This window comes from Python bivittatus, unplaced genomic scaffold, assembly GCF_059951505.1.
Source record: "Python bivittatus isolate LINGU-HERP-01145 unplaced genomic scaffold, Pbiv_v1 ctg000610_np1212, whole genome shotgun sequence".
In the NCBI taxonomy this organism is placed as follows: domain Eukaryota; kingdom Metazoa; phylum Chordata; class Lepidosauria; order Squamata; family Pythonidae; genus Python; species Python bivittatus.
The window spans coordinates 19,117,304-19,137,302 of NW_028277088.1; the positions used below are offsets into that span (position 1 = coordinate 19,117,304).

Below are 19,999 nucleotides of genomic sequence, written 5' to 3' on the forward strand. Positions count from 1 at the left end.
AATTTCTACTAAACTCCCATTAGGTGGGCAACCAGGCTTTTACCAAGACTACACATTTCACTGGAAAGAAAAGGGGGCAGGGGAGGGAGAGTTCAGAGGAAAGCAAGGAGTTTATCAAACATTTCTTTAGGTAGATTTAAATAAATTATCTAACTGCACATTTTTACAGAGGGGGTACTTTGTATTTCAGCATCCCCGGAAAAAAACAGAAATGATTTCTTGTTATGCTTTATTCTCCCTTTCTCCCTACTGCAATGTTTAAGAGAGCCAGAACATTCACATTCTGAATCTCTCAGCAGATCATTTAAACCAGTGTTTCCCAAACTGTGAGGTGTATCTCCCTTGGGGAGATGTAGACAAAATCCAGGGGAGATGTGAAGAACCTTTAAGTTGTACCTTGTTACAATAAATCCACCTTTCCCCAAGTTTCATTCCATTGTTTTCATTGTTCATTTGTGTTCATTTTCGTGTTTGGATTTTTAAGGGAGGTGTGCACATTAAGATTACACTAAAGGGAAGTGTGATGGCAAAAGTTTAGGAACCCCTGGCTTAAACCAATTTTCCCATCCTGATATCCTCTATATATACTAGATAACAGCTCCCATCATCCTCATCCAGAATGTTTTATTAGTTTCTGGTGGGTACTAAGTTGAGCAAGCCACCCTTAGAGAATTGGCTCGCTGCATTTTCCCCCAAAACTTCTTTATAAAACAATCAATGATAACATCTAACACAATAAAAAGGGATAAGAACAAATGCAAACTTTTTTTGCATATTCACAAGAAACATTACAGAAAAGTAGGAAGGAAAGAAGGAAAATCCCAACTGGAGGGAAATGAATCTTTACTTCAGAGAGAACTAGCAATGGACTAATTATGCTTATTTTAGCTAGCTTTTCTTACAGCATTAACAGAGAAATTTACCAGCAGAACATTCAGAAGGAAACTCAGTGGCCACTTTTTATGGTCCAGTTGAGTTATGTACCCGGGCAGGAACACCAAAGTTATATGCAAATATGGCTTCTTCCTCACTGTGCAACTCTTTGCATCACCAGAAAATCTGCTCCAGAGGAGTGGGGTTCCTCCAACAAGATGTGGAAAATGGTCTAGGTCAGGAACCACAGGCCTCCTAATTACTAACTATTAATGGTAACTGCCTAATGATAGGCTAAAAAGCAAATGCAAATGAAGTACATTCCAAGCAATCTCCATTCTTAAGGTGTCCTCCTCATTCTCTTCTTATCCAATCTGGTACACTCTGATGAGTTATAACCCCCATCTCTCCTTTACAAGAGCCTCTGCAATAGTCTTCTATTGCCTGGTATGATCTGGCTATGCTAAGCTACAACCGCCCCTGTGTATTTCATGGCAATTTCAAAGACTACCAGATTTATGATCTTCGGGCCAAAACTTTGGTTTACTATTTTGTGCACGTGACAAAGTGGGGGGGGGGGTCTAGATCACAGCAAGCACATGTGTGACTCTGTGTGTGTGTGTGTGTATGTGTGGGTGTGGGTGAGTGAGCATGCTTTTAAGTCAGTCTTGACTCCTGGAGACTGCCTGGACAAGTTCCTGCAGTTTTCTTGGCAACATTTTAGGAAGTCGTTTGCCCTTGCCTGCTTCTTAGGGCTGAGAGAGAGTATAGTTCAGTGAAATTCACTCAAGTGATCACAAGCTATGATGTACAAAAGCAAGTTATACTTCTGCATTTTTATTAGAGGTTCTAATAATTTATTCTCTTTGTATTCATTCTTTTGACAATATAGCTGAAAGCTCAAGGCATGCCCTATGCTGCATTATTTGTAATGGCTGTACAATACTTAAAAGTTCATGGAATATACTTCTAATAAGTGGCACCATTTCATTTACATAGCTGAATGCTAGAATTTATTCTGACTTTTTAAATAATACTTGTTCTTCTATAGTTATTCACAGTGGGCCACATTTAATAAATAAAGGGGTGCCAAAGGACTGTTGCCTTTATGTATTAGTTGAGCGGTAAGAACTAATTTGAATGTCCTTCCTCTGAATAATCATTATTGCAGCTTGTTTCCTCCATCAGTGGTAAAACCATAATTTATGGGGGCTGAAATTTCTGGATACTGCATGGAGTTTTGCAAGTCATAATTTGCCTTTCAGCTTCTAAAATTATTTTATTTGTGTGGGCAGGCACAGCAAAATCAGCAGTGTGGGTTCTCAGCTGATATATAGCTTCATGATTTTGCTGCATGGATTCATAAAGGCTGGACTAATCGTTTGTGAGCGTGCTTTATTTGTCAAAAGTTCTCTGGATATCAGCAGCAAGGCCTCCCTTACTGGGCACCAAGGCTATCAGAAAGTGTTTTTATTAAATATCCCTCTGGAATACCAGAATGAAGGTATCTATCATCCCTTTATCTACAGTGAATACTTCCTGATGCCCTAGAGCAGGGATGAACAATGTGTGGATCTCCAGAGGTTGCTGAATGCCAAATGCCTTCATCCTCTCGACAGCACAGCCAGGGATGAGAGAAGATGGGAGTCAGTAAGGTCTGGAAAGTCATACGATATGCCAGTACAATACAATCCAACTTACAACTGCCCTTTCCCCAAATGATTCTGATTTTTTCCATTTCTTTATCCTTAGGCATTTGCCCTAGAAATATTTAAACAAAGAAAAGAAATTCTCCCTGGACTGATGACTTGAATTAGATGACCAGCTTCAAAGGAAGATGACGGGTGCTCTAATGATTTAGCAGGTCATGAATCTATTACAATTTGTTCTTCTGCAAAAATGTTAATAAATATACAGTCTCAACCTCCCTTTTCTCTGGAATTTCTGTTTTAAATAGTCCTCCAACTCCTTCCTCTGTGCTACTCTCACCAGACTGATACTGGCCTGACACTTACATTATTTAGCTTGACTAATGTCAAAACTATTGTAAAGCAATTAAGTTGGGGGTCGCTGCCTTCTCACACAGTCAGACTGCTAGGAGATGTAGCCCTACACATGTTTTTGACCATCATCCTCTGCAATTATTGCACTGTATAGTAAGGAAATTCCTCCTGATATTTAACCTTAACCTGCTTCCTCACAGCTTTACCTTATTGGTTCTGAACCTCCCCTCTGGAGCAATAGAGAAAGAATCTGTTCCCTCCTCTGCATGACAACCCTTTAAGTTATTTGAAGACTGCAATCATATCTTCACCTCAGTCATCTTTTCTGTAGGCTAAACCTACCCAGATCCTTTAACCATTTCTCACAGCACTATTATATAAACTTATACTATTATATCGAAAGGAAAATCCATTCCAATTTTATTGGGTACTATTAGAATTGTGGATTGCAGATATTTTTTGTCGGAGATGGTGAAGCATAGGAGGGATAAACATACTGCAACAAATACTTCAGAAATTATTACAGAAACAGCAGATTTAAAGAAATAACAAGGTTTGAATCCTCTGAACCCTTTAAGAATATCTTAGGAACCACAAAATTCCTCCTATTTTCTCTTTCATGACCAGAAACAGATTGGAAGAGGAAATATCAGATTTTGTTACCCAGTGCTTTCATAATGCAGAAAATTTTAAACCAAAGCAAAACAGCCATTAAATAATGATCCATTATTTAATTTTCTAATTATATCATCCTTGTTGCATACTTCAATATTTAATTTTGATGAATGCTGTTTGTACACAGTATTTTCCCCTTTTTTGTATGACTCTTTAGCTCCTTAATATCCAAACAATCATATTTCAGTTTTATAACTTTAAAAATGCTTTTGCAAATTCCCTCATCATGACACAATTACACCAGTAAATCTTTAAACAGTTTCTTGCTTCATCATTCAAGACAAGTTTGGAACTTAACCCCGCTTTGATATTCACTTAAGTTCCTGCGGTAACCAAATTTACCTCACCTGAATGCAATGAGAAACAATGGTAGTTTTCCTGTTTTAATAATAATTTGTTGAAAGAAAATATCAAAGTTGAAGAAGTTTTATAAAGTAAGAATGAAAATTTCATTCATAGTGAATCTGAATGCTGATACTACAAAGATATTATAGGCTTCGGAATTTAAACCAATATTGTACTGTCCCTGTATAGAGGTTAAGCTGTGTAATATTCTGGATGCTTGGTTTCCAGTCCACAAATTCTTGCACTACAAATAATGAATCCATTATGTTTATGGCAGTGTAATCAGGAAGCATGCTCTCTTAATTTATTTCCCTAATGAATTCTACATTAACTAAGTGGCAAAGTTGAACAAGAAATATGTCATGAACTCAAGACATTGCTGCTTATAAAAATGCTTCCATCATCTTGTGATAAACTATTTGTACAGAGCAATATATTTTATTTAAAAACCTGCAATGATAGAATGTCAACAGAAACACACACACACACACACACACACACAAAATTGTAATCTTATCATTTGAATTCCTGAACACCATCTCTCTTTTGAATAAAATCTGACAAAAATTTGGTAATGGTAAAGAATTAAACAATGGGCTGGCACATTCTTCACGTCTCAGAACCCAGATATCTGTGAGACTTCCTACTTCCAACAATATGCATCTCTCCAACAAGATCTGGTAGAACAGGGTCTCTCCAGATCCCTTCACTCAAGGAATGACATTTCCAGGGACCATAAAGGCAATTTTTCTCAACTGGGCTCTCTTTTCCATGGAATAGCATTCCTCTGGATGGCTCCTTTCCTCCTGGAGTTTACACATTATTCCATCAGGCCTTGGGGCTGGAATGTTCTTATCTTTCTCCCTCTTGATGGTGGAAGATCCTTTGATTTTTGCTTATATTGATGAAAGGTCAAGACTTTAAGTTAAATAATAATGCTGATTTGTTTTCTTTTACATTATTTTTCATCCAATTTACAGAGGTTGGAATATATGCTGCTTAGAGTCATTTATAATTGGAGCAGTCCACAAGTGTAATGGAATAAAAATAAAATAAATAAAATTCTGCTATCGCAACACAGCCCACGTACACCCCACTATGCTGCACATCTCCCATATCTGATCTGGAAGATGGAACCCCCCCCCCCTTCCCAGTAGTCTGGTGTAGGATGGAGAGATGGGATACTGTTGTACAAGCAGAAATATGCTTGTTGTTTAAAGCTGGATGCTGTCCAAATGATTTAAGCATCAAAACAAAGCTGAACACCACCATTGTGACAAAGAAACTGCTGATACTCAAGAATCAATCCAAGCTAAAATCTGAATTCTTAAAGCTAGTAGAAGACACCAGTACCTGTTCTTTCTAATGAAGCCTAGTCACTAGGTTTCATATTACACGAGGACAAAATTTCAAATTCCATCTATTTGTCTGTTCAAGGCCTGAATGACTAACAATCTCATAACAAAAATAAGCCAACCATAAAGCCAAGCCATAAATTCTATAGGAGATAATTTTGTAACAGTAGCAGGAACATACTATTGACCAAATCCTGTATTCTGTGATAATCAATCAGTCTACAAGCAGTAATTAACCAAGGTTATATTGTAAGAGAATACCTGGAAATAAACAAGTGTTTGGGCAGCTATAAGTCGATTCCATGTGTGTCATATATCTCCTAGTTGATGGGATGTGAGCAACAGTACAGTAGCTTGCAAGCTTGCATAAAATAGGATGAGCGTATTTCGGGAAAAATGAGGCTTTGGTTGTACTTGTAGATAATGATGATTATGTGCCATTAAGTCATTGTTTTGACGCCTAGCAACCACATATACAGATTTTCTCCATAATGATCTGTCCCTAACCTGGTCCTTCAGCTCACAAAGACGCAAACAAAAAGTTTCAGAGAACAAGATGATTCTGCCATACATATGTGCAGCTGATTCATGGATCAGAATGCACAACCAAAACTCATTTCTAGTATCTGGAGATCAAAATGCTTATATCCAAAAAGGAGTACATTAGAGATAGTCAATTTGAGCTTATGCATATCACATATATATGGATACAAGGAGTTGTGCCATATTGCTTGTAACACACATTTATATTCCACTAGGAGTCCACAGTGCTATAAATGACACGCTCTCCTTTTTTTTCCCCCTTACAACAAGAAGTCTATAAGATCAGCTGGTCTGAGAGAGATCATGACTGGCCAAAAGACAGCTTCCTTAGCTAAAGGTCTCACTAATTCTAATTCAGCTTCTTAGCCACACTGGAACACCGCTGCATGGGTTTCTCTAGAAGGAAATAGAAAACTAGATTTTCAAGTTATCTGAAGCAGAGAAATTCCATACCATAATTCTTCACAGAAATTGAAGACCCAGATATAATGCATACATATTTGTAAGTTACTATTTAAAAATGACTATGCAAACCTTCCAAGTCCCCCAGGAGAGCTTTGAGGATTATTAAATTCACCATACCCATTCATCTCTCCACAAAATTATTCTACTTGGTGTTGAAATAGCTCTTTTAAAAGTAATTCTTATTTTATGTGCACAAATTTAATTCTAAGAAACATTTTTCTGTTAGAAAACTAGCTAGCTTATATTTTTCTGAGCAAAAGCGCATATAACAAAACCAAAACAAACATTTTCTAAGGTTTTTTTTTTTTTTTAGTTTGTTTAATTCTGGGAACACTTCAATATTTCCTTAGTCAAAACAACTGGAAGCTATAACTTTTGGGTTGACTTCCCAACAAAAATGAATCCGGTCAATTTAGCTAGTGTCATGTTTAAATTGGCTAATGGAAAAAACGGCAGTGTCCCCTGTTGAGTCCACTTTGTGAATTAGCTTCTCTGCATCTCAGTTTCTGCAACTGTCATGGCAGAAGCATCTTTGAGCGATCTGATCTTGCCTGCCAAGAACCTGAAAATTCATGAAGCTGATAAACCAGACAGTTGTTCAAGTAGATGGAGATCATGCTGAGACCAGAGACTGTTTATCTCAATAGAACAATCTTGAAGCTATCCTAGACACAGCTGTTTTGCCCTCTAGTGGGCAATACTGGCACAGCAAACAATCCAGATATTTTGCCACCATTAAATACAATCCAATAGATTTGAGCTTCAAGTAATATTCAAAAGATTAAAAGCAGGCTGGACCAAAAGTAGATCTGAATCTACGAGTAGATCTCTGGGACCTTGACCACACAATGGTTCAAAAAGATTTATGACTCTCGACTAACTACAGCAGCAACAAAATTATTCCACTAGGAGATAAAGCAAGCTTGGGCTATGCAGAAGTGAACTTTTGGGCAGAAGGCTTGGGGGACTTGGTTCAATTCTGATGTTAAAAACATTTGCCCCTGTTCAGCGTGACTTTTGAAACAGTCCCAGATGATAGATCTCTGGATTCCAGTTCAAGGCCCCTTTTGTTAGACATATTCTGAGTGCCTGGCTGGAAAGTATTATATAAAACTGTAGCTAAGTTACACAAAATTTACCATTTCATTTGCTGTTACTAATACATGTAAAGATGTATCTGTATTTTAGTGAGAAACAGAAGAAACAGCAATGAATAGGAAGGGATTGGATCAGAAAAAGAGGGGGCTATTTCATCCTCCCCTGCCCCGGCATTCCTCTGTTCCAAACCGCTAGATGTGGATAATAAGGCTACAATCCAGCACATCCTGAGGCCCATGTAAATCCACTGTGCTACTTTCAAACTTCATCTTCCTAGAAGTAGAACCATTAAAATCAATAAAACTTCTGTTTGCCATCATGAATTTAATTTAACTGAGTTTACTTTAAGAATGTCTGGATATGAATCCAAACCAATTTTTGCAGACCTCTTAAGCCCACCACTTCTGCCTGGATTCCATTTCACTGTGACGTTCTTTCCTTATAATTGTCCTTTGGAAGGACATAATCATCACCCATGCCTGAAATTCAAATGATTTGCAGTATCAGTGAAAAAAACCCACATTAATTACTTCATTCAAAATTTAGACTTCATATCTTGGATACCTTCTTGCATATTTTGAGATCCGTGCATACCCCTGGACAAACATGGTTCATATTTCCATAATGTCTCTAACCTATTGGAGCAGTAAAAAAGAAAAGGTACCTGAAAACATCAGCTTCAAAGCTTTAGAGCTAGAGATGAGAAGGACTGAACCTGGGAACTTCTGTATGTAAAGTTTGTTTGTTTATTAATTAATTAATTACAGTGGTACCTCGGGTCACGAACGCTTCTGTTCACGAACAATTCGGTTCACGAACAGCACTGTTCGCAAAATTTTGCTTCCGTTCACGAACTCCACATCGGGTGATGAACAGGATCCGCGGCCATTTTCCCTGCTGTGACACGTGGCCGTGGCTTCCTGTAGGGAGGGGGACTCTCCCTCCAAACAATAACCACCTCCCCACCCGCCTTCCTGTCCTCCACGCCAGAAGTTGCCTCAAGCAAGGTTAGCGTTCTCTCTCTTCGTACTGTTCTGTACTGTACTTTGTTTCATATTTTTGTGGTTTAAAAAAAAAATACATTGGTTCAGAACGGATTAACCGTATTTACATTGAACCTTATGGGAAAATTTGATTCGGGTCACGACCAATTCGGGTCGCGACCAGAGTCGTGGAACAAATTAAGTTCGTGACCCGAGGTACCACTGTAATTACATTTATATGCCACCCATCTCCCCCAGAGCATATATATATGCTCTGCCCTTGAGTTATGGCATGTTAGCACAGGGAAAGGATCCAACACTGGGGATGGACTTTGTGGGAGAGATGAGCTTCAGCATTTAAAATCCAGCACAGAGATGGGTAGATTGAAACCCATTCATTTTACTTGGCTTAAGCATTTTGAACACAGGCCTGCATTGTTGCCAGCACATAGCTTTCCCACCAGAAGGAAAGGAAAACAAAACACCTGGATCTGAGTATTTATGTCAAATATTTATACAAATATTTCCTCATATAATTTGAGGAGGCTTACAAAAACAGTAAAGTGCAAGACAGCAAAAACAGCAAGAACTGCCAACAATAAAATTCAGCAATAAGGTCTTTTTTTTTTTTTTTTTTTTTTGAGTCAGGGTTAACTCCTGGTGACAGGACAAGACCCTGCAGTTTTCTTGACAAGATATCAGAAGTGGCTTGCCATTGCCTGCTTCCTAGGGCTGAGAGAGAGTGACTGGCCCAAGTTCACCCAGTTGACTTTGTGCTTAAGGCGGGATTGGAATTCATGGTCTCCAGCCTGATGCCTTAACTTTACTACACCAAAATGGCTCTCAGGGTCATTTAACTACCATTCCATTTATCTATCTGTGTAAATTCCCTTCTGCCCCAGCCTTCATGACCAGTGGCATAGAAAACGCAATGTGTAGTCCAACAAAATCGGGGGGGGGGCTGCAAGTTTTCTACTCTTGCTCTCAAGCCACAATCATATTATCCTTCCCAAGTCCACTATCTGAAAGTTATTTTAGTAGGAAATAGATGGGCCTAGGGTTGGCTAATGTGATATGCAAACAGGAAGCTCTACCACTGGGCTGTTGTTTCTCTCCATGCTTCCGTACCGAAGTATATCAGCTTAAAATATTTATTTCAAGGGTAGGCAATTTCTGTTAGGCACAGATCGTCATGGAGAAAATCTATCTATGTCAGGATTTCTCAGCCTTGGCAACTTCAAGAAGTGTGGACTTCAACTCTCAGAATTCCCCAGCCAGCATTCCCCTCCCAGAATTCTGGGAGTTGAAGTCCACACATTAAAAAATGGCTAAGGTTGAGAAACACTTATCTATGTGGTTGCTAAGAGTCAAGACCAATTGGATGGGACATAAGCAATCAATCACTCAATCAGGTAATTTCTATTCTTCCAGATGGTACAATTTCCAGCTTCTCTGACTTCAAGCCATGCTTGCTGGGACTGATGCCTAGAACCCATCAATACATGGAGGGCTACAGATTACCATAGAAATGGGTCACAAACTGCTCACCCATGACATCTGCAAGGGGTTGGTGATGTCACATGTGCCATGCAAATGATACAAATTATGTAATTTACATAATGATCGGCATGACATCATTATGGCTTATAACAGATGCCTATGATCCCTGATGCTTTTTCCAGGTAAAAAGGAAACCTTTAGTATGTGTCAATAAAGTTATTTACAATCTCAGCAGGGACATACATTAACTTCTATCCTCCTTCCTTACCGGATTAGCATTTTTCATAATGCACATTCTTATAAGCAATTTCCTTTGATATAATGCCTTTTTCTGTGTGCTTGTCCCCAAACTATTTTAGTATGCCTTTTTGTTTTTAAACTAAGAACTTGCATTAAAAATCTGGGAAAGTGCAGGTTCCAGTGTGTCAATAGCATTCCAGTTCATAAATTCAGCAAGTGAGAGTCGGGTAATCTGGCATTAAAAGATGAACTAAATAGGTTTCTCCTCTGTTTCTACAGAATGCGACTGGGACGGCTTCACTCCACCATATGGAAGTGCTTCCTCTCCCAAAACAGACCAGGTAAATGAAAAATAACCATGGCCTAGTTCAGATACCATACAATACTAAGGTCTGGTTCATTTTACTCATAGTTTATGAATATATATACTGGATGGCATTGTGCAAGGACATAAACCTTGATTTACAAACCACAATCAGTTCTAAGCTATATTTAGCCAAAAACCATCAAAGCACATTATAGCCTGATGTAGGAACTCAGGCCCGTTCTGCTATCATGCAGTTCTTTATTAAAATTAAACCAGCAAGCTGCATATTTTAGATTGCATTTTTAAAAGTTAATTTCCTTTATTCTGAAGATAACATACTCAAAATTCAGTAAGAGGTAGCTCCCCCCTTTTAAACACATCATTTTCTCTGCACTGCAGTGTTATCTTGGTGGGGTGATATGCCAGCACAAAATTTATAATCTCGAAGACAGAAGGGAGGGGAACAACAATCCCGCTCCATAAGAGAAAGGGGAATAAAGTATTTGCCATTGATTTCTGTGGGAACAAGATTCCATTTCAAAAGACAATCAAGTGGCTTGCAAAGTCCTTGCTGCCCAAAACTGAAACACTTTTTCTTAAGTCTGCAAAATTAAAAATCAATAGAATTTAATGGATGAATATATTTTATTAAAGTAGCCTGTGTCATTGCAGTAGTAAATATTATTACACTTATTAGATTTACAAGTATGAGAGACAAATTATTAAATGTAGCTGTGTCACTTCTAACTCAACTGATACATTATCATTGATTGGCTATGATAGAAGTTTATACAAATGATTCCATAGCCGTTCAATAGCAAAAACAATCTGTCAAGCACTGATTCAGCCTTCAGCCTAGTATTGTTCAAAACCATTTGCACTACAACTTCCAAAATCCCCAATCCATTTGTTGAAGACCCAACAAATATGGAAGGCACTGAGTTAGAAAAGCTGGGCCAATAGTTACCAGTGGTCACAATGATAATACTCTAACAAAGCCAAAATCATGATTGCAATAATTGTATAATAATTGGATTTTCTCCTTCACCTCACTTCCAAAGTCTACTGGACTAACTTATCACCTATCAAATCCTAAAAAAATATGCACACCTTCTCTTCTTCCTCGTTTCAAGCTTTTATAGGTCTTTGGGCTTCCCTTACAAATGACAATTATTCCACTCCCACCCACTTTGTCAGCAAATTACTTATAATATTACACTCATACACTTCTGGAATTGAAAGAGACCACAAAGATCACCCAGCCCTTCCCTCTGTATATCATCAGCCTCAGCCCAATCCGACATTATTTATTCATGAAAAGGACAGCAGTATGCAAGAGTATGATAAAATCTGTGGCACTCAGTGAATTTAAACAGGTTTTTACCAAACTAATGTGCAATACTCTAGAAACAAAACAGAAAAGCCACTTTTATAGTCATAACAAGTTTGAAATCCTATATTATGCTAGACACCAAAAGCGAATTAGACATGTGGCATAGGAGGGACTGGACTCCTAAGGCATAGTGGTAAATTTTGAATTAAGGCCCACATTTCGATGGATGGATGGATGGATGGATGGATGGATGGATGGATGGGTGGGTGGGTGGATGGAAGGAAGGAAGGAAGGAAGGAAGGAAGGAAGGAAGGAAGGAAGGAAGGAAGGAGCTAACATCCTTGTTAAAAATTTCCATCTCTTAAAATAGATAACCCAAACCAAGTAATAAAGTATGACTTGATTCCACACATAGTTAACCAGGAGCACACTCAACAATGTTTACTTCAGATAACCCAGATTCAACATTGTAAAACATACCAAACTGTAACAAAATATTAGATACCAAGGCACCATGTACCTTCCAGATAAAAATGCAAATTATTTTTCAAAACTTGTTACCATTTAAACTGGAAGTATAAAGAAAGAATTTCATCAAAGAAAAATACTGCAGTAACCAGCCATGCCTTAGTTTCTAGATGTCTGAAAATCAGCCAACAGCCTATTTGGACATGCAGCTCAATAAATCTATTTGATCTAATTTGGTTTTATAATTTGAACCAATCCAATTGGATTTACAATTCAAATTGTCCAATTGATTCAACTTGAAGATTCCATCTGGTAAGAGTCGCACATGCTCAAAAATCCATTTCACTGGTCTCAAGGCACTGATGCACCAAATCATTCAACGAGATGGGTGGTGACAAATTTGATAAATAAAAATTAAAAATAAAATAAAATAAAATCAGTCCAAATTTTTATTTGAACATGTTCTGAATAGCAGCAACTTCTCCAAGGTCTTTGGCAGAGCAACCAACCCTACTGGTTAACATCTTCTTAGTGAAGATATGGTAAACTAAATCTGAAATTTTCTGCATGCACTTGTCACTTTTCGGTAACTTCTATAACTACTGAACAATACTGATGCGCTATATTCAGACCCTCTAGAGCCTACCAACACAAGGAGGCATAAAGTAAGCTATTATTATTTTGCAATCTGAGCCCAATATGGCTTTTGAAGAGATGAAAAATATGGATGTGGCATGACAGGTGCAGGAGATATGCAATCAAATCCCAGCAAAATCATGGATTGAATGGGTGGCCTCCGCAGCTCATCTTTAGCTTAAATGCTGTAAAATTTAAATTTGAATGCTGTAAAATTCAGAACATGTTCAAATAAATTTTTGGACTGATTTGGTGCAACAGTCTTGAGACCAATGAAATGGACTTTTGAGCGTGTGCGACTCTTACCAAATGGAATCTTCAAGTTGAATCAATTGCACAATTTGAATTGCAAATCCAACTGGATTGGTTCAAATTTACAATTTACCTTATGCAATGTTCACCTTCCAAATGTGCTATTCCATGTAATACGAGTATCAGTGCCCACATAAAGACTGAGTTTACCCAGCATGCTACCAGCAAAAATGTTTTAACTATGGTTAAAATCCTGTAGTTTAATCATAATGAATTGATTCACATGTCACTATGGTTAAAATCCTGTAGTTTAATCATAATGAATTGATTCACATGTCATACAGCAGTTTACTTGTGGTCAGAGCCTAAGCTACAAACAAGCCACCTTCTGATTTACCGTGTTGTATAAATGCAGCCCCTTTGTAATTGCTGAACTTTACAGTCTTTCACTTTCATATATTAATGAAGTTGAAGGAATACAATCACCTGTAAAAGCAGACAACCAAGCAGCAAGACTGGTACTTAAAATATTACAATTTATCTGTTGTACCAAGACCGGAAATATCTGTAGAATCCTTACTATAGAAGACAGAAACTTGTTACTTAATTTCTGCCTAGCAATTACATGAAAACCCTTGATTCAACAGTATTCCTAAACATCTTATTCAATTGCTGAACTATTCTAATTTATTTATTAGATGCCTCTTCGCTTTCTTTGCATTTGGGAAGCTCAGAGCAGCTTTCCAGCAATCTGCCAGCCACGTGTTGACTTGTCTCAGCCCTCCTTAGTTTCCAACAATGCAACCATATCACGTGATCAAAGCCATCCTCAGCTTCTAACAAGCAAGTGATCTTCAGCCAAATATTAACTTGCAGTTTAGCTTGAATAAAGCAAACACCAAGGAAGAGAGGGTTTTTTTCCTTTTAAAATCTGACTGAAAGCACATATTTGGGGCGCTTTGGAATTGCAGATACTTTATGACTGGATGATGGGGGGGATTTTTCCGCCCCTCCCCCATGTATATAGATTTGTTGTTCTTAGAGATTATGATTGAAACCACTTTCCAGTGCTAACTTGCTACTTCTTGGCCAGGAGTGAATGAGTGAAATGGAGGGCACTACATACATGCTTATATTTAATTTCATATTTTAATACTCAGCATGAATGACCAGATGCTATATTTAGGAGACAGATTTAAATCCCAGCAAAATTCTGCATATACTGTGTGGACTTGTTTATTACATAGGTAGGATGAGCAGAATGTAGCAACCTTAAAGAGAAATCCACTTGAGAAAGCAGCTGTCAATATTAATGGATATAAGAATGTCACACAGTGTAGAGGTCTGATGATATTCACCTGTTTATTCTCCAGTGTGATATATGTCACCAGCCTTTTCAAAATACTGCCTTCTGCGTTGTCCAAGAATGATGTGTCACTGTAGTCCAACAGTTTTAGAAAGTGAAAACGCTGGGGAAGGCTGATATACATCACTTGCCAACCCTCTTTTTCCACTGACCCAATAACTTTCTACAGAAAAAAAATAAACGGACACCCAAACAGCCTAACGCTGAGGAATATGAACATTTTTCACTGAAAGGGGGTGAAAAAACCCTCCCAAGGGATTCCAGCACAAAATGACTGAACTAGACTATCTATTTTGGATATAGGTACAAAATCTGAACCCTCATGGGCCCACAAAATCCCCAGCACTGGTTTTTGCTCCAAGTTAAGCCGGAGCACCCATTTCAACCCTTAAAAAATGTTTCATAAAATAAAAGCAGAATGATTTTTCCAGAAGTGTTTAAAGAGCAAAACACATCCTTAAATCTCTGCAAGGCTCAATAAAGAACCCACGTTACCCCTTAAATCTCCTCAACCCCTAAAGCCAAATAAAAAGGGGCCAAAAATGAAGACATCCTCAGCTAATATTTAGCTAAATGTTTAGGGTGTGTATATGGAGGATGCAGTACCTCTTGAATTTCATGGTCTTTCACTGCCCACCATTTTTTCCCTTCTTTGTGTGTATGCATGCAATACACATATGATCTACCATTAAAGTTTATCATTTCATTCATTTGATAAAGCAGGAATTCAGCCTAAAAATTGAAACGACAATACATTGTTTGTTTACAACATGCCATGAGCTTTTGGGTTGCCTTCGTTGGCAACAGACCAAGAATGCAATCCTATGCAATTATTAGACAGTAAATCTGGCTATACTCAGTACAGCTTGCTTCCGAATAAATGTGGGAAGACTTTGCAGAGTTACACAGTAACATAGGAAGATGAGACCACAGGGCATAATCTCCTGTAGAGTGTGTATCACCCCACCAGCTGTGTGGTTAAATGCTAGGGAAAAATACATTTTTTGATCAAGCTTGCAGCAGATCTTCCTACAACTTGTTTCCCATTTCCTTAAACCTCTGCCCCCAGCCAAGGAAATGAAATGGCAGGAAACAGTGTATTGCTTTATCTGAAAAGAATGTACAACCTTGGGGAGTGAAACCACACCACTACACTGCATATTTACACCAGTCAATAAAACTCTTGTTTGCACCCTAGAAGAACAGGAAGCAAGAGAAAGAGATTCTGACTGTGTGTTTGATAATGAACCCTCTTCTCATCCTCTTCAAGAGAATGGCAGCTAAAAAAAAAAAAAAGATGTGGAACTGAATGCAGGCCAGAGAGAAGAGGAACAGGCGCTCTGAAACACACTTTTTCTTCATCATAGGAAGGTGAAGATTCACACTCTCAGTGAGGCTATGTGCTTGTAGTAACAGAAGACTGAGAAATATCACAACGAAATTAAAGATTCATAGTGTTCTAAGAATGCAAATATTAGCGTGCCATCTGCCTGCCAGATCTTCAACTGCTAGGATTCTAAGCCAGCAAGGCCTGTTGCTTTGGAATTCTGGGGTTTGTAGTCCACTACATCTGGAGGGACCTGGTTGTTTTTAACCAGCCTTCTCCAACTTAGTGCTCTTCAGGCAAAGTGATCTGCAACTGCAATGAGCCAACATGATGATATCCAGATGTTGTTGAACAATCACATCTATTTTCCCTGTCTTTTAGTGGCACGGACTATGGCTCCTGGCAGTCAAACAACATCAGGTTGGAGAAGGCTCCAACATCAGGTTCCAGATTCTTAGTGCAAGCAGGATATCCAATTCCTGTACCTCAAATGGCTGTGTGATAAGGAGAAGATTCAATAAACAATGTTCTTCTCAACACATAAAACATGGAAAAGTTAATTCATTCAACTTCCGCTTCACAAATACAATTTAAAATCAAATGTAGCCATGCTGATCCATGAAACAAATAACATTCCCCTCTTCCAAACTGTAATTGTACTTCATTTACCACTCTTGCCTATAAACCACAAGGCAGCTTACATAAGACACTGTCCCAATTTTATTCCCATGAGAAGCCTGTAAAGAAGGATAGGCAACAGCAACTGGCCGTGCGTCATCCAGAAAGTTTCACTGCAGAGTGAGACTTTGAACCAACATCTTCCCAATTCTCATTCAACACTCTAATCACTACACAATGGTTATGAAAAAGAAAAAAGGATAGACACACTTGATGACATATTGGGTGATCCTAGTAAAAATATCCTCTGACTACATGTTTTAGATAAAAATATCAAGAGCCTGGCAAAACACTCAGATCCAATCCGGAATAGGGCGGCACAGAAATATTAGTAATATTAATAACAGCCCACTCCTTCCCCGCCCCTTAGAAAAGAGATACAAGCAGAAAAATTACTTAGAGACAATAGCAGGTCATTGCTGCTAAAAGGAAAACGGTCAAGAAGTTCACCTATTTCCCCAAAAGCTACATCTCTTTCCATCTCTGAACATAATGCTAAGCACCCCTTTGGCTGTTTCTTGAGATTGCTTTAAACATCCAGCAAAGATGGTCCTGAACAGTGTTGCTAAAAGCCTTTCAAGCAGACAACAATTCAACAGGTGCCGATTTGCGGCCTCCTCTCAGAAAAAGCTGCAGAAGTTGCTCCAAGGTTGCCACTGTACCAAGGCAGGGCAACATCACCCTGTTCCTGTAGCTTCAGAGACATCATGGGCACCATCTCATCCAACTCCCCTCATCTCAGGTCAGCTTCCTCAGGACGTAAGTCCACATCCACACCATGGAGTGGTCCCCTAAAGTTCTTGAGCTCCACCATCCAGAAAAGAGTGCGACAGGAACCCAGCTGAGGGGCAAGCAAAGTGATCCCCTGGAAGTGCCCAGGTGCCCAATCCTGCTGTGGTTCCATCACAACCACCATGACAGCCTGCCAGATTCAGAAGGAACCTGATTGAGATCAACTAGGCAAGACAGAAGCCTGTCAGTAGCTCAGCCTTTCCCGAAACTTCTTAGCTTCTGCCTCAGGAAGCTTCTGTATCCAGCCCCATCCTAATAACTTTAGTCATACTTGCCAGAGCCTGCCTGTTGTTATCCAACAAGAGAAAAGAACTCTGCACACGCTCCAAAGTATTCCAGTTACGTTAAGTGAATCCTCCGGCTGAGAGAAAGGTTTCCTTTTTACGCGTCTGCTTTGAGGCCGAACCCTGTCGCCCCAAACAAACCTGGTTAAGCAGCCCCCAGCCCCCTGATACGGAATGATTTCCCCAAACACAAGCTTAAAAACCAAAAATTCCGCTCCTCGACAGGAAGACTCTCGCTTGCCGGGGCTCATCTTCCCCTCTTCCCAAACTCTTCTCCGCCACCAGCATCTCCCGGGCACGCTTCTTTCCTTACCGAGACTCTGCTTCGGTGTCGCGGCTCCGATGAACTGTACCCGGTCGGCCAAGCACTGCAAAAGTAAGAGCGCCCCGGCAGCCGCTGCCTTCGCTTTCCAAAGCCTCGCCATAGCGCCTCTCGGCAGCTGCCCCTTTCCTGCCGCTCGCGCGCTCTCCGGTCTCTCGGGTGCGCCCCGTTGGGTAACAGCGAAAAAGCGCGCCGATCGGAGTCGCGCCCTCCCCCTTCCACCGCTTCGCCTCCGCACTTCTCTTCCTTTAAATCCCGGCTGCAAAGTCACTTTTCCTTTCGGTCCGATTTCATTCAGACTAGGAGCGGGAGAGGCGGCAGGCGCCTGCGTCTCCTCCGTCCCCCGTGGGCTCTTTTCCTACTCACGAAGCCAAAAGACGAGCCGAGTCCAGCAGCGCAATAACGGGGAGGGGTGTGGGTTTGCATGCGCGTGGGGTGGGTGCGTGCGTGTGGGAGGGGGTCAACAAGCAAAAGCGAAATCGAGGTTCCTGGATGCTGATGCCAAACTCTCCCGAACTGCTAAGGAGCCAGAAGGGAGAAACCAAGAGGTCCGACAGCCAGCCGCCCACCTCCAACCTCCCCCACCCCCTTGCGTGCTCGTCCAGAGCAGAAATCGGTGATAGGGAAGGGAGGCTCTGAAGAAGATCGTGGTTGGTCCCCCCCCCCCTTTTCTCAACTTAAGTTAAACAACGGCTTGGGGGAGGTGTGTTGGAGAACAATCGACCCAGAAGGAACGGTCGCCGAACGCTCGAGTTCTTTCTTCCAAATTCTTCAAGGCTCGAATTCCTGCGGTGCGATCCAGTGGAGAACTCCAATGGGCAGGTCTAATGACCTCAGACTAAGCAAGCGCCGGTTCTCTTCCAGCTTGAGGATAGGTCGGGCTGGTCCAGGGCACGGGGGTGGCCGAGGGTAGAGAGCGAGTCCCGATTCCTCCCTTGCCTTAAGGCGATCGGTCGAATGTGGCGGCGACAAAACCTTGAGGAAGGTGGACCGTCGGCTGCCCCATTTAAAAAGATAAAAGCGGAGAGCAAGCGCTTTACCCGCCCACACGGAGAGAGAACTTGCAAGGGGCCATCCGGAGATGCCTTCTCGCCTCGCCAGGCAGAGGGCGAAGCAACGCCGCGCGGGGCGAAAGAGTGATGGTCCACCGCCTCCGCGCACCCCACTCCCACCACCAGCCCGCTCTTCTCACTTTGGGAAAGTCCCTTGCTTGGGTCGAGGCGTAGAAACAGCAGCCGCCGCCGCCGCCTCCTTCCTCTCCCACCTTTCTCTGCCGGAAGCCGGTTGCCCCAGCCGAGGCGCTTCCCCGAAAGAAGAGGGAGAAAGAAAGGAGGGGGAGGGAAGGGGCAGATGGGTCGCTGGGCTTGCTACCTCCTCCTCCTGCTCGCCGGGAGATGAGCAGCGCCTCCGTGCAAACTCGGCTTTTCTCCCCCTCTCTTTTGTCCTCCGGCAGAGATGGATCACATGCGTCTCCCCCTCCCACAGCCTCTCCTACCAAGAGAGAAAGAGGCAGGAGCTCCCGCTGTGCCTCAATCCGCGGCGGGCAAGGGAAAGGGGGGGATCGCCCGAAGGCACCGCTCGGCCTCCCCAAAACAAACACACGCGGCTGAGAAAAGCCTTCCCCCGGCGCTGAGAAAGGAGCCGCGTGCAGCTGGGCTGGAAAGCGCGCAGGAGGGAGGAGGGCACGAAGGAAAGCGAGTCATACTTAAAGCGGATTTGTGCGGAATCGGGAGGAGAAAAGTATTCAGAGCGCCAGGGTCCAAGGAAACCCCGGTCCGACGAAAGTCTGGCTTACGTGCGTCGTGCCTCTTAGGTCGCACCGCCATCTAAAGCATGAGGAAAAAAAACAGAACGAGGCTGAATTCAGGTCGACTCTTTCCCCAGCAACGTCGCTCCCGCTCGGCCCTCGTGCGAAATTCTCAGCCTGTTAGCAGCTCGAGAATGGAAGATACAGTAGGAGAAGGGAGCAACGACGAGAGGAGCCAATAAAGCACGGGTGGGTGAACCTTCTTCCCGTGCGCGGATTCAGGCACTGCAGACCGCGCACGTTGCCGGTAAAAGTCTGAATTGTTCCTCTAAAGACGGTGCTTCTGCTTGCACGCCCCCTTTCAAACCTTTCCAGTGTGAGCTTTTCAGAAGGACTCATGCTTGTCA

At 41.1% G+C, this 19,999-nt stretch overlaps 1 protein-coding gene across 3 annotated transcripts in view; it reads right to left on the reverse strand.

The window, feature by feature from the left end:
- PLXDC2 (plexin domain containing 2) overlaps window positions 1-19,734 on the reverse strand; it is a 227,599-nt gene extending 207,865 nt beyond the window's left edge. Inside the window, exon 1 of one of the 3 annotated variants that reach the window (XM_088150418.1) lies at window positions 19,641-19,734. In XM_088150418.1, coding sequence (XP_088006544.1) covers window positions 19,641-19,671 — 31 coding nt within the window. In that variant the 5' untranslated portion in view covers window positions 19,672-19,734. Of the gene's footprint in view, window positions 1-17,836; window positions 18,395-19,640 lie in introns of those variants that run through there. The other 2 variants (XM_088150415.1, XM_088150414.1) reach the window with 2 other exon arrangements.
- Between the last annotated feature and the right edge of the window lie 265 nt (window positions 19,735-19,999).